We start from the raw sequence: 14,064 nt of genomic DNA on the forward strand, positions 1-14,064 counted from the left end.
AACACAGAGGCAGTCACTGTATGATTACAGAAAGGTAAACAAATATTACTGTTAATAAGTCATGTATTACCACTTTTTTTATTAATCCTGCTTGCAAGTCCAGCCTTCCATACTGTGAATTAACTTTACCTGCATGAATTAACAGCCGCAAACATTCTACAGAGTTGTGATAAGCTGCTTCATGAATTGGCATCCATCCCCTGTTATCAGCAACATCAATGCTACGCCCCTTTTTGAGCAGTTTTCTTAATACTTTAACATTGCCTTCTCTGGCAGCAAGTCCAACCGTGGAGCATGTATCAGCATATGCCTCTGTAAAATCCATTCTTTTGACCAATCTACAAAACAAGGTAGAAAGAAAACACTGTCATCAATAAATACTGTACTCCTAGATATTAAAAGATCACAGCTGATCTGTGGCATCTATTACGTAATTGCTGAGGAAAAGCTTAAGGTAGAGATAGCCTGTCATGTCATCACCTCTGCGAGACTAAACCAGAAAGTCCCTCTGTTTGGGGTAGGATTCCTTAGAATGCTCATATTAAAGGTATCAAGGGAGTTTAAAGTGTTCTATCACTCCTTGTCTGAGCAACTTCTTCCTGCAGCCTTCTTCCATTCAGACTCCAACAAAATACACTCACTGGAATGCTGTTGATGAGAGAGCATAAGGTCCTCAGTTCAGTTCAGTCGCTCAGTCGTGTCCGACTTTTTGCGACCCCATGAATCGCAGCACACCAGGCCTCCCTGTCCATTAACAACTCCCGGAGTTTACCCAAACTCACGTCCATCAAGTCGGTGATGCCATCCAGCCATCTCATCCTCTGTAGTCCCCTTCTCCTCCTGCCCCCAATCCCTCCCAGCATCAGGGTCTTTTCAATGAGTCAACTCTTCACACGAGGTGGCCAAAGTATTGGAGTTGCAGTTAACCCCAAATGTATACTCTATCGTGTAGAGATGGCCATTTAACTACCAGCAACATTCAGCCTCAAGAATTAATTTCATAGCCCTTTACAGGAAAAAGCTAAACCCAAAACAGCCAGAAAGGAGTGAAAGACTTTTTTTAAAGAACAAAAATAAGCAGTAATTCCAGGTTTTCTGCATCTGCAAGTCCTTTCCAGAAGGAGCGAAACTCTCGGGTTCTCTTTCCTTGATGAAACAGCCCCACTGACTGAATATTTAGCTAAAATGAACAAACAGCATCACAAAGAGATGGGTCCAGCTTTCCTCCACTAGCCCAGAAAGTTTTCCACAAAATTACTGCCCTCTTCCTCACAATCTCCCTTTAAAGTTCATCTCAAGTTCCCTTGAAGTCAGTGTCCTATATAGCTCAGAATGTGACTCTTACAAAGACAATTTCTTGTTAGTCAAACTATGAGGCAGATTGGGCTAAGACCCAGGATTTCAGGGCAATGGTTATCTCCCAAAGGGTAGCCCTTCTCAATAACACTTCAGTTTCATCCTTCCTTCAGTTTTTCTAAAGATCTTAGGAGGTAGTTCAGGAAACCCTAAAATATGTCTAGTTCAATATGGGTAAAAAGGTCTCTAGAGCCATATTCTAAATAATTTAATCAGAAAGGTGGATTTGAGGGAAGAGGTTAAAAGTAAGCACACACAGTATTTACTGTAGTGCTAGAAAAATTTAAACATATCTATGGTCATATTTGGGGCTTCCAAGGTGGCATGGCACAGAGGTAAAGAAACCACCTGCAAATGCAGGATTCACATGCAGGAGACTCAGTTCGATCCCTGGGTTGGGAAGATCCTTTTAAGCAGGAAACAGCAACTCACTCTAGCATTTTTGCCTGGAAAATTCCATGGACAGAGGAGCCTGGCAGGCTACAGTCAATGGGGTCGCAAAAAGTCATACGCGACTCGAGCACACATGCAATGGTCATATTTAAATATTAAAACTATCTGCAGGAACTGATAGCTCTCTATAGAGAGCTAATGTTAGCTATGCATTAATCTGATTGAATCAACTGGTCCAATACTAAGAAACTGAAGATATTTACTACTACAGAATATTTAATTATTCAGTTAATAATTATTTACTGAACACCAATTAAATGATCAGCAATAAGGAGAATATAAGATCACAAAGACACAGATTCTATCTCAAGTTATGTACCATCTCACAGACACAATAAATATATGTGATTCAAAATAGAAAAGCAGAAAGTGCCTAAGAAAAGTATAGATAAAGTCATGAGTAGTCAAAGCAGGGGAAAACTACTTCCAGCTGTGCCTAAAAGATAAGGGAGGCTGTGACACTGAGATAACAGGCAAAAGAGCATTTCTAGACAGAAGGAAAAAAACATAACCAAAATTATGGAAACAACAAGCAAGGGTGAGGAAGGTCCAGCGAGTAATGGAAGCAATCAATTCACTTTGGAAGGATTAGGTAAACAGTAGAAAACTGAGATTACAGAGGTAGCCAAATCATGGAGAATCTTGAATGTTAAACTGTACATTTCTGAACCACACTACTTGTAGCGAGGGCCATTACATCCAGGTTTCACAAAAAAGAACAAATCACACATTTTAAGACAATTTATAAACATATTCATCTAAGAGAAGAAACCTTTTTTTTCTACACAGGAAAACCACAAACACACACACAAGAATACTATTCCAAAGACATTAAAAACAGCGTTCAAGTAAAAACAGGTAAGAATCCCCTCTGGCTTTTCTCACAGTTACAAATACTGTCAATAGATCCAGATTAATATGCAATAATTTGAAAAAATTAACAGAACTGGATATCTTTGCACTTAAGAGAAAGAGAATCCAAAAGAAATGTACTATAATAGCAGGATCATTCTCTTCAACCCTTAATACAACAAGTTAACATGAATAAACTGCTTATCTTACTTAGGGACTTCCTTGCTGGTTCAGTAGCTAAAATCCCAAGCTCCCAATGCAGGGTGCCAGAGTTCAATCCCTACTCAGGGAACTAGATCCTGCATGCTGTGACTAATATTTTGCATGTCTCAACAAAACTGAAGAGCCCATGTGGGCAACCAAGACCCAGCAAGGCAAATAAATAAAGATCTCTTTTAATAAAACCTATGTTCTAGACTAAAAGAGAACACAAACAAAATACATATAATGTGGTAACAAATATGTATGATAAATATACCTCAGCTGGACCTGAACTGGTAAAATATCAGCTACAACAATCAATTTTGATGCAATTAAGGAAATCTGAACACAGAATAAATATCTGATGTAATTATTGTTTATTTTCTTAGATGTAATATTGGCACTCTGGTTATTAGGAGAATAATATTCTTAGATTATTTAGCAGTTAAGTCACAGCACAAGCAGCTTCAAACATTTCAGATTTAAAAGTATATACAGAGAAATAAAAGGTAAAGTACCTGTGGCAAAATGTTAATTACTGGATCCATGTAGAGGACATAAATGGTCACCACACTCTATATTTCTAACTTTTCTGTATGTTTGAAATTTTTCAGAAAAATTGGGAGGGGGAAACTAACCATTTCAGGCAATGTGAAACCACAACTTGAAGAAAGTTAAGACCTGGTTACTCTTAAACTAAGTTTTTCTTTGTGACATTTTTCTGCTGACTTCTTTAAGAGTATAAATAATACTCTTTGAACCTAGAAGTTCTAGTATTCTTTTACACAGCTGAAGACTATAAAACATACATCTTCAAAAAAGAACAAGCATTTGTTTAGGCTTCTGTTCTCACATAAACATGGCCTTGATGGCCCAAGTGAGCTTCCTGAATAGTATTTCAGAGCAGCAGCTCTAACCTGCAGATCAAAACGTTTTTTTAGGATACTTGACCTATTGGATAAACTCATGAAATCTGTTAAATTCTTCAACAGAAAAACGTACACAGATCCCAAATCCTGTATAAAATTTCAGGAGGTCCCACATACGGCTTCCAAAGCCTATGCGCAAGCTAAAAACATTTACCTACATTTTTCTGAGTGAGTTTCTTAGTATACTAAAGATGACTAAGGTCGTTTCACTCAGAACATTTAAATATAAGCAGTTTTTGTTGAAATAATGGTAGCTCTTCCATAGGCACAAAACTTCTGTAGTAAACTTTGTTTTTGAAAGGTAAAAAGATTTTTTTAATGTAAATAAAGTCAAATACAGATTACAATTGCTGCTTGCATTCACCTTGCTCTTGTTAAATGGGCAGAAATCCAATTTTCAAAGCCTAAGAAATGTCTTTCTACGTGCCACGTAAGGTGCCCATAAACAGTTCGTCTCCGTGTATCTAGACCACGCCACCCAAGATTCCCACCCTCTCTCTACTCCTCCCATTTCAAGAAAGTAAACACACTCAACCTTAAAGCCACACTAAAAGGATTGTGGGTACTGTAGTCTTCTGACCACACGCACCTCAGGAAAGGTAGGGTGATAAACTGAGGCTGCTGAAAAATCCATTGCTTAGCAGAAAGGAAATCAATGCTTCCAAATACCCTAAACAAGCAGACAAAACAATGACGGTGGCTGAGACAGGGCGGAAAACCGCCCCGCGAACTGCAAGCCCCAGTGTGCTTTGCGCCCCCAAGGAGGGAGTGCGGGCTTGCGCCTGCGCAGCCGGTTTCTTGCGTCCGGAAAGTCGTAGTCCCTTGCCGGCAGCAGCAAGACAGCAGCTCAGAGACCACGGAAGAGGGGACGGCCACTGCCGCCGCCGCCGCCGCCACCGCCAGCCACCACGGAGGAAAAGCAAGGGAAGGATGTGGGTTTTCGGTTACGGGTCTCTCATTTGGAAGGTGGACTTCCCCTATCAGGACAAGCTGGTTGGATATATCTCAGGCTACAGCAGACGCTTCTGGCAGGGCAGCACCGACCACCGCGGAGTTCCTGGCAAGGTGAGGCGCAACCGGTCCCCCACACTTACTGTCCCCGGAGCACTGTTCCTCAACTCCTTGTCCAGCTCTGCGGGACTCACCCCACCGCCAAAGGCCAGTGGGTTAGGGATACTGCTCCTACCTCTGTGCGCCTTCCTCGGCCACCTCCCCCCGACTCTGGGATCCTAAACCAAGGGCAGTCCTTTTGAAGCTGCTGGAGATGCTGGTGGCAGTTACTTCTTGAGGAGGCAAGAAACGTGGGCACAAGCTCCCACAAGGCTGACGTGCTGAGAGGGGATCCCATTTCTTGGCAACTACCCCCCACCCCCCCCACCCCCACCCCGCCTCACAAAAATGTGGGAAAATAAACCTTCCTGTCATCACGGAGTTGAAATACTAAAATCAACTAGTAAATTCAGCTTTTTAACAATTAAGTTTGTTGGCATTTCTGCATTCTGCCAGATTTTCATTGGTCTGAGCTTAAACGTGCATGTTACTTCTGGGATTTCTTTGTATCTTTCCAAAGGTTTTATTTTATGACACCTATGTTCACAGAAAAACTAGTTTCCAAAATTACCTCTGGTTATAAAGGAGCTTATGTTGATCACCTTGGTTGTCAGGTACTTCAGAAGTTGAGTCCGGCTTTGTTACCTAAGTAGCACAGTACCAATACTATAGCCAACATTATTTTAATGATTTTTTCTTCAGTGGTTCTCCTCTAAATTATAAATGTGAGATTAAGTTCTCTGATCCATTCTTCAGTCAGTTATGCAGGGACATTTATCTTAATACACTGTAAATACAGAGAATAACAGCTCACTGCTTATGCAAATCAGCCTCGTTTTGACTGCAAGACAAGTAATCCATAAGGAAAACTGAATTTTAAGTAACTAACAATTTGGATAAGCTGAACACTTACTATAGCTAACTTTTAGAAGAGTACAAAATGTTTAATTGCTAAAATACTGAAAATTATATGAGCTTACCACTTTCTTTAAAAAAAAATTAATACTGGCTCAAAAGCAGGAAATCCAAAATGCTAGAAATCATATGTAGAAAGAGACTGAGGTTAATTCCAAAGAAATACCTGTAGTATTACATCATGGAAAAGGGAAGAGAAGAAGGCTGTAGTTTGCACCTGCTCATAAATCAGACACAGGATTAGAATCACCAAAAAAAGGCCATTCTATCTCAACTAGAGTTGGTAAATTAAGAATCTGGCTTTAAGGTAGACTTGAAAACAGGGGAGTGATTTACCACAAATGCACATTTACAGGCCAAAAGAGATTTCATGGCCAAACTATCTCCAAGAATATTGTAAAGTAACATTTAAGACTTTAAAGAACTAAGTTAAATAAAATGCCTTTTAAGTTGTCAGATATGAGCACTTAAAATTGCCATTCTGCAAAGGAATGCCTTAACCTAGGCTTCAGTTTAAAAAACCAAGTATTAAATACTTAAGAACATGGTTATAATAGCATATTTCAGTACTCGACTCTCAACCAAAATGTTTGTTACACAGCACACTGAGTTATGTACACTGTCAAAACAAACTGATGATAAGAAATCGCCAAGTCAATACAACAGTTCATGAGTCTTTAATAAAATAGTAAAGAAGGTAGCTATAAAAGTCAGTATCTCTCTTTACTTAAACATATTAAAATATAAGGTAGGAAGGTTGGGGGCGGGGGTGCTGCAATGGCTAACAGTTTGATACCAATCTTTATTTAAAGAATCCATCCTAGCATACTGAAGGAAAACCTAAAACATTAAACATTTTCTAAGTATACTGTTCTGCTAAAAAAAAAAAACTGGAAAGAACATTATTTTACTTCACATTTTTTATTATAATGGAGTACAAGCCTTATATAAATATTAACTGTCTGACAAACAGAAATACAAAAGGCTACAGAAATACCTAGCAAATTAGAAGAATGTAGACTCTACATAGCACTATGTTTTTTACAGCAACATATGCTGCTAGTGAGCTAGTCATCAGTACATATGAAATGTGATGTTACTAAACAAATGTTGGACTCATTTCTACATACTGTAATGTGACATTTGTAAGAAAAATGCCAAACCTACTTCCTTTCCTAATTATGCTTTCTTTTTAGCTTCATTAAATTTTAATGTCTTCCTAAGTTTAATTAAGCATCTCATTTATTTCTAACAAAACTAGCAATTTCTTATCAAATTAAGGATTTATTTAAATGTGAAAAAGTGTTCACAGAAAGAATGTATTTCAATTTCAAAAAGAGAGAACATTTTAACACAAGAGATGATCATGAATATTTACTAAATCTCTAACATTTCTAGATGGTGATCAGAAACATTATTCATTACCCAATGAAAGGACCCATCATGGCTCATATTTCACATCTTCCAATCCTATTCACCTTTCAAGACCCCTTCTTCAGTTTCAATGCCCTCCCAAAAAAATTTAAGTACACTTACAAATTTACATTGTTTCCCTAATAATAATAGGAACAAACAGCTTAAGTTTTATAAAATATTTCTGGGTAAATATATCAGTACTATCAACAGTCCATGTGTATTTCATCCATAAGCAGTCAAAGGGACCCATCTATTTTTCCCTTCATGATTCCCTACATGTGCTCTTTGTTTTCTGTTTCGATTGTCACCACCTACATCGAGGACTTTAGTACCTTCCCTTCTTTCAACAATTACTACTGAGCACTCACATATAAGCGGGAAACACCTTTGCAAACAACAGTACCTAATAAGTGCTATAAGGAAAAAGGTGCAATGAGAGTTTAGAAGGAGTTGCTGCAAAGTTGCCTGGAAAGACAGCCAAGTCTTTATGAAAAAAGTGGCAGGAGGATACCCAAGGAATTCTAAAGAAGGGCATTCCACTCTGCTGTGCAGTGCTGTACTGTGCCTAGTCACCCAGTCATGTCCAACACTGTGACCTCATGGACGATAGCCCGCCAGACTTCTCTGTCCATGGGGATTCTCCAGGCAAGAATACTGGAGTGTGTTGCCACGCCCTCCTCCAGGGCATCTTCCCAACCCAGGGATTGAACCCAGGTCTCCATATTGCGGGTGGACTCTTTAACGTTTAAGCTACCAGGGAAGCCCATTCCACTCTGGGCACTGGTACATTCAAAGATATGAATGTTTGTAAAGGTCCCATCACTTCATGGCACATAGATGGGGAAACAATGGAAACAAACAGTGACAGACTTTATTTTCTTGGGCTCCAAAATCACTGCAGATGGTGACTGCAGCCATGAAATTAAAAGTCGCTTGCTCCTTGGAAGAAAAGCTATGAACAAGCTAGACAGCACATTAAAAAGCAGAGACATTATTTTGCCAACAAAGGTCCATCTAGTCAAAGCTGCGGTTTTTCCAATAGTCATGTATAGATGTGAGAGTTGGACTATAAAGAAAGCTGAGTGCTGAAGAACTGATGCTTTGAACTGTGGTATTCAAGAAGACTCGAGAGTCCCTTGGACTGCAAGGAGATCCAACCAGTCAATCCTAAAGGAAATCAGTCCTGAATATTCATTGGAAGGACTGATGCTAAAGCTGAAACCCCAATACTTTGGCCACCTGATGCGAAGAACTGACTCATCTGACCCTGATGCTGGGAAAGATTGAAGGAGGGAGGAGAAGGGGTCGACAGAGGATGAGATGGTTGGATGGCAGCACTGACTGGATGGACATGAGTTTAAGCAAGCTCTGAGAGTTAGTGATGGACAGGGAGGCCTGGTGTGCTGGAGTCCATGGGTTGCAAAGAGTTGGACAGGACTGAGCAACTGAACTGAAAAATTACAAATAATTTGTTACAGCTTGAGAGGGAAGTGGTAAGAAGTGAGGTTTATAGTTAACTCATGCAAAGGAATTTTTATTTTATCGTGTAGAATATTATAACCCTGAAAAATTTATTTAAAGCACAGGAAAATTCAAAACCCAATTTTTGCAACAAAAAGTCAACCAAGGGCCATGTAGAACAAACTAGAGGCAGAGAACGAAAGCCCTAAGGAGGAAACTAAAGGATGAAGAGAAAACAAATTTAGAAAATAATCAGAAGATAAAGCTACCAAGAATTAGTGAGTAGGCTGGTGAAAGGGGAAGCAAGGAAAAGTGGAGAGCAGAGATCATCCGCAGACCACCACCATTTCTTGCTCAGTCTACCTCCTTCCCACTTAAACATGCATACTGTATACTTCCCCACCATGAACATCCTTGTATTGATGGACCCTGATGCTGGGAAAGACTGAAGGCTGAAGGAGAAGGGAACAACAGAGGACAAGATGGTTGGGTGGCATCACTGACTCAGTGGACGTGAGTTTGAGCAAGCTCTGAGAGATGGTGAAGGACAGGGAAGCCTGGCGTGCTGCAGTCCATGGGGTCGCAAAGAGTTGGACACAACTGAGCGACTGAACAGCAAATATACTTTAACACATCAATCTTCCCAAAGCACCTGCTTTATCATGCCATTCACCTACTAACTTGAGTGCTACAGTAGCACCTCATTTCCTGTTTCTCCCAAATTTCAGTGGCTTGTTTTTTTCCATTGCCCCCCAATTTCAACTCCAGTCTTTAGCTTTTCAAATCTGACTCTATCCTATTTCTCCAGTTATCTTTCTGAATCATCTTCCATACATGGAGAAGCCTCTGCTAAAGTCAGACACTTTGGCCTGGTTTAATTCTGCTTCTAGACCCTTACTCAGAATTGTGTCTTTCCCTCTGACCACCCAAGACTCAGAATTATTACTTCACTTAATAAACAGCATACATAACAGCCCTGAAGTATTCTCTACCTATTTCATGTTAGTAAGTTCATATAAGCTTTTAAAAACCAGAATCAGTTTTATCGTCTCTACAACAAAGAATAGGTATTCAATAAATAGTTCCAAATTCACTTTTAAATCGAAGGTAATATGGCAATTCCTACATGACCCACATCAATATATGTATCCTCACTGTAGCATTATCTTAAATAGAAAAAAAGCTAAATATAAATGTCCAACAGTACAAAGATTTTTAAATTATAGCTCATTGATGGTCAAGTATCATGGACCTATTAAAAAGTATCAGAAGACTAACAGCAAAGTTAAATTTAAAAAAAACCCAAAATCCATGATTACGAGTTATCTATACAAATGGACAAAGACTAGAAGGAAATAGAAACAAGGATGGCACAAATATCTGAATGATACAGGTTCACTATGTGTCACACAGCAGGCATACAAGTAGGTAAAGTGGCTTACAACTCAACTTTCTCACTAATGTCTATTAAATACACAACCTTTGACACAAGGTAGGACTTGTATTAAAAAAAAAAAGCAAATTCTCAGACTGTTCCAGACTTACAAAATCAGAAACTACCTCCAAGTAATTTTTATCTACACTTGAGAACCACTTCTCTATAGGAAAGCACCCTGGAATGTCATGTTTTGTTCCTCAGTGGAACACTATAGCAATCTTTATTCCCTGAAGAGAAAAAAAAGTGATCAGAATATTTATTTATAGTTGCTTGTTCCTTTTGCTTTCAGTCACAGGTGTGTTTTTTAATATATCCATTCTAAGTGAATACAATATACCTATTATACACAAATTTAAGAGAATTTTTTTAAAAAGGCCAAGATAGTTTGGATAAGATATTCTTTTAATTCACTTTAAAATTGATCATAAAAATAAGTAGTTTTTAAAAAGTGCTCAGTATAAACAAATGAATTTAAAATATTCCATGTCAACAGTAAATTGCTAATGCTCAGTTAATGAACTTTAATTCAGGAAAAAAAAAATTTTTTTTTTTTTTTTTTACTTTTCTTAAAACAGCCTGGAAGAGTTGTGACTCTTGTTGAAGACCCTGCGGTATGGTATAATTCTTTTTTATATAGTCTTTAATCATAAAATGTTAACATGTTTTGCAGTTTTAATAATCAGTGAAATCTTATTAGCAGTCATCACAGATAATTTGAACTACACTAAGCCTAGAAATTCCTCTCTGTATTAGTTGTATTTCTTCTTATGTGCTGGGAAAAATTGGGATGCAGAATTCAAGGTAGACAACAAAAAGCCAATGGCATGTAGTCTCATTTTTCCCTTCTTGATGAGTTTGTTGAATGAGAATTTTGTGGTTTCCTTTGACATTAACGGAGCCAACCCTCAGATAGCCAGATGACCACAAAGAATTAAATGAAAGCCTTAAAGCTTTCCTCACATTTGCTAGGAGTCTAGTTAAGCAAAAAATCTCAGTCATGAATTATCACTTTCTTTACTGCCTAATCTTATCTACAGCACAACAGGTTTTTTAAAAAGTATGAAGTACGAGAAAACTTACCTCTCTGATAGTTCTCTGTTTCTTAAATATTTTCAATCATTTTATTGAGATCCAAATTTTACACTGTGAAGTTAAATATTTAACTTTAGAAAGGACTTTGATATATAAAAATCAAAGCAGCAAAAATAATAAAAATCAAGCAACAGCAGATGAATAATGGTGAAATTATGAAATGCTTTCATAACTTACATTAGGAAAAACATCTATTAAAAAATGGCTCCAAACTGGTAACTAAAACTCCTAATTAGAGGTAATAAAAGGCACTTTGTTCCTATAGAATGTTAATTTATTCAAGATAATTTATTCAACCTGAAGTTTAATAATTAAAAAAATAATAATAATTAAAAGTTGTCAAGAAACTAGAAAATCTGTGTTACAAACTATAAATCTTGCTTGTATCACAGATATTTTATTGATACTACAAAAAATCTTTGCAGCTAAAGTACATTGCTTTTACTGACACTGTTCATAGGCTCCCTAGACAGAGTTTGCCATTTACTATTCTGGATGGAGTAATTTACTAAGGATATTTGAAAGTTTATGCAGTGAAGAAATGAACAAATAAATGAACCTATGCCTTAATAGTTGATTACTTTATTACAGAGCTTTTAAAATACAGACTCTTTTTGCAAATAAGGGAACAACTAATATATTTTATAAGGGCTTCCCTGGTGGCTCAGCAGTAAAGAATCCACCTATCAATGCAGGAGATGTTGGTTTGATCCCTAGGTCAGCAAGATTCACTGGAGAAGGAAATAGCAACCCACTCCAGTGGGTTTCAGCATACTATCAGTGAAATGCTTATGGATTAAAGATTTAGAACTATATTTTTAATGACTAAATGAAGATCTGATATTTTTCATATCAGTCCCATTAGTTAAAAGACATAATTTTAAAAATTTAAACAAAGATAAATATCCTGGTATACAAGGAAATTATTCAGATTGAAGAATTTAAAATGCTTATTTCCTTTATTATTTAGTATATACCTCTTCGTCACACATTAAGGCAAGCAAAACTGCACTGATTTCTAAGAGTATACAAGATATTTTCTTAGCTCATAATCTATCTTCACCTATTTTAGCCTTGTAAATACTAAATGATACATTCTTTTCATTTTTCAACAGGGTTGTGTATGGGGTGTTGCTTACAGACTGCCAGTAGGAAGGGAAGAAGAAATAAAAGCATACCTTGATTTCAGAGAAAAAGGAGGCTACAGGACCGCAACAGTCATTTTTCATCCAAAAGATTCCACAACAGAACCATTCAGTGTGTTGCTATATATTGGAACATGTGATAATCCTAATTATCTTGGTCCTGCACCTCTGGAAGACATCGCTGAACAAATTTTTAATGCAGCTGGTCCAAGTGGAAAAAATACAGAATATCTTTTTGAACTTGCAAATTCTATGAGAAGGCTTGTGCCAGAAGATGCAGATGAGCATCTTTTCTCTTTGGAAAAATTAGTAAAGGAACGTTTAGAAGCAAAGCAGAACTTCAGTTGCTTAAAAAGACCTAATTGATTTTTCCAAACAAGCAGAACTTTTAATCTTCAGAGAATGGCTTCACTACACAATGGCAATATGATTTGTAAACATGTTGACTTGAAAATCTTAGTTGTGTTTAATGTTGTAGTCAAAATAATATCTAAATTCACAGTTTAATTGCAGTTGGCCTGAAACTCATATATACTCAAAATATTGGGATATAGTTAAAGAAAAACTTCAATAATATAATGAATGATTCTCCAGCTACATGATATTGAATACATGCTCATGAGAAGTTCTTTAGAAAAATACAATGAAGGACTCATTTCAGATCTTGTTTTTATCTAAATAAATACACTTCTGTTGTTTCATATTGCAATACTAGTTTAAAGTTGTAGAGAATTAAGCCAAAAGTCCAGTAAATATAATAAGGCTATGCCTTTAATATATTCCCATATGTTAACTCTGTAATCATGGTTTAAAATAAGCAAGCTTAAAATAACATATAATTAGATATGTATGGTAATATAGACAAGATTTTGGCCTTGATCGTGAACTTCTTTGTTTAGAGTTTAAATGAAACTCCAATTTAAGCCAAAAGGTTAACATTTTAATATAAAAATTTCTTTGAAATTATAATGTACTATGTCTCTCCTTTTTTGAATAAATGTATTTTACTACATGGTAAAAACCCTTTCCGCTAGAAAAGCACAAATTACACAAATTACGTCTAACAATTTATCATTCAATTTGTATTAATCTTATACTGAAACTTAAAAAAAAAAAGATAGGCTTTTTGATATTACAAATTAACAGAAACATATATAGTGAAAGTTTGCTGTTTGAAATGGCGTTTAGAATTGTAATTTTTTAAAGTAAGAAGTGGTGTTACCTGATCATTTGTTACAGTTTTTTTTCCTTCTTGTATCTTGTCACTTAACAAAGATATCCACTAGATAGTGTGATGATGCTACCCACCTAGGAACCATGTATACATTATTAACACATGTAAAAGTAACCTTGATTCAGACTAATCAGATCAATTCTTAATTAGAAGTGATTTCCTTCTCAACAGGACATACAGTCTATCTAAAATCTTTCAACATGAAAAGAATTTTGGTATCACATTAGATTTAATGTGAAACTAATAATTAGCACAGAAGTTGTTCATGTAAAATAAAGCTGTCCTTTTCATGTTTCTTTTTAATTTGTTATTAACACCTTACTTGGTAATTTAGTCAGCTACATAAAATTTAAAATATTTTTCAACATTTTCAGTATTCACTTTCTAGAAGGCATTTCACCTGTCCTATACAACAAGAAAAGCACTAACATTCATTAATGAATATTTCATAAGGATGTACTAGGCAGTTTACACACAGGAGCATCCTCTCAGCTTGTTTTCATAGTAACTTGTATACAAGTA

The 14,064-nt window shown here is 36.7% G+C and overlaps 2 protein-coding genes across 5 annotated transcripts in view; one reads left to right on the forward strand and one right to left on the reverse strand.

The window, feature by feature from the left end:
- Positions 1-14,064, reverse strand: part of ASB3 (ankyrin repeat and SOCS box containing 3) — a 234,162-nt gene that overhangs the window by 202,792 nt on the left and 17,306 nt on the right. For 2 of the 3 annotated variants that reach the window (XR_011491912.1, XM_070478325.1), the window contains exon 2: positions 130-338. Coding sequence is in view for 2 of the 3 variants with exons in the window: in XM_070478325.1 (XP_070334426.1) it covers positions 130-325 (196 nt within the window). In the remaining variant the exon portion in view is untranslated. Of the gene's footprint in view, positions 1-129; positions 339-4,380; positions 4,451-14,064 lie in introns of those variants that run through there. The other variant, XM_070478332.1, reaches the window with a different exon arrangement.
- CHAC2 (ChaC glutathione specific gamma-glutamylcyclotransferase 2) lies at positions 4,581-13,845 on the forward strand. 2 transcript variants are annotated; one of them, XM_020876629.2, is made up of 3 exons: positions 4,581-4,856; positions 10,647-10,682; positions 12,279-13,845. In XM_020876629.2, exons 1-3 carry the CDS (start codon positions 4,722-4,724, stop codon positions 12,672-12,674), a joined length of 567 nt encoding a protein of 188 aa, XP_020732288.2. In that variant the 5' UTR covers positions 4,581-4,721; the 3' UTR covers positions 12,675-13,845. The 2 variants fall into 2 exon arrangements, with proteins under 2 accessions (XP_020732288.2, XP_020732289.2); XM_020876630.2 differs by lacking the exon at positions 10,647-10,682.

The sequence above is a fragment of the Odocoileus virginianus genome, chromosome 2 (genome assembly GCF_023699985.2).
Source record: "Odocoileus virginianus isolate 20LAN1187 ecotype Illinois chromosome 2, Ovbor_1.2, whole genome shotgun sequence".
NCBI lineage: Eukaryota > Metazoa > Chordata > Mammalia > Artiodactyla > Cervidae > Odocoileus > Odocoileus virginianus.

Bases quoted from the DNA above. Each gene is read 5' to 3' on its own strand.
- CHAC2 (XM_020876629.2), top strand. From the start codon at position 4,722: ATGTGGGTTTTCGGTTACGGGTCTCTCATTTGGAAGGTGGACTTCCCC. The intron at 4,857-10,646 runs GTGAGGCGCAAC...TTCTTAAAACAG, and splicing joins ACCGCGGAGTTCCTGGCAAG to CCTGGAAGAGTTGTGACTCT. The intron at 10,683-12,278 runs GTATGGTATAAT...ATTTTTCAACAG, and splicing joins CTCTTGTTGAAGACCCTGCG to GGTTGTGTATGGGGTGTTGC.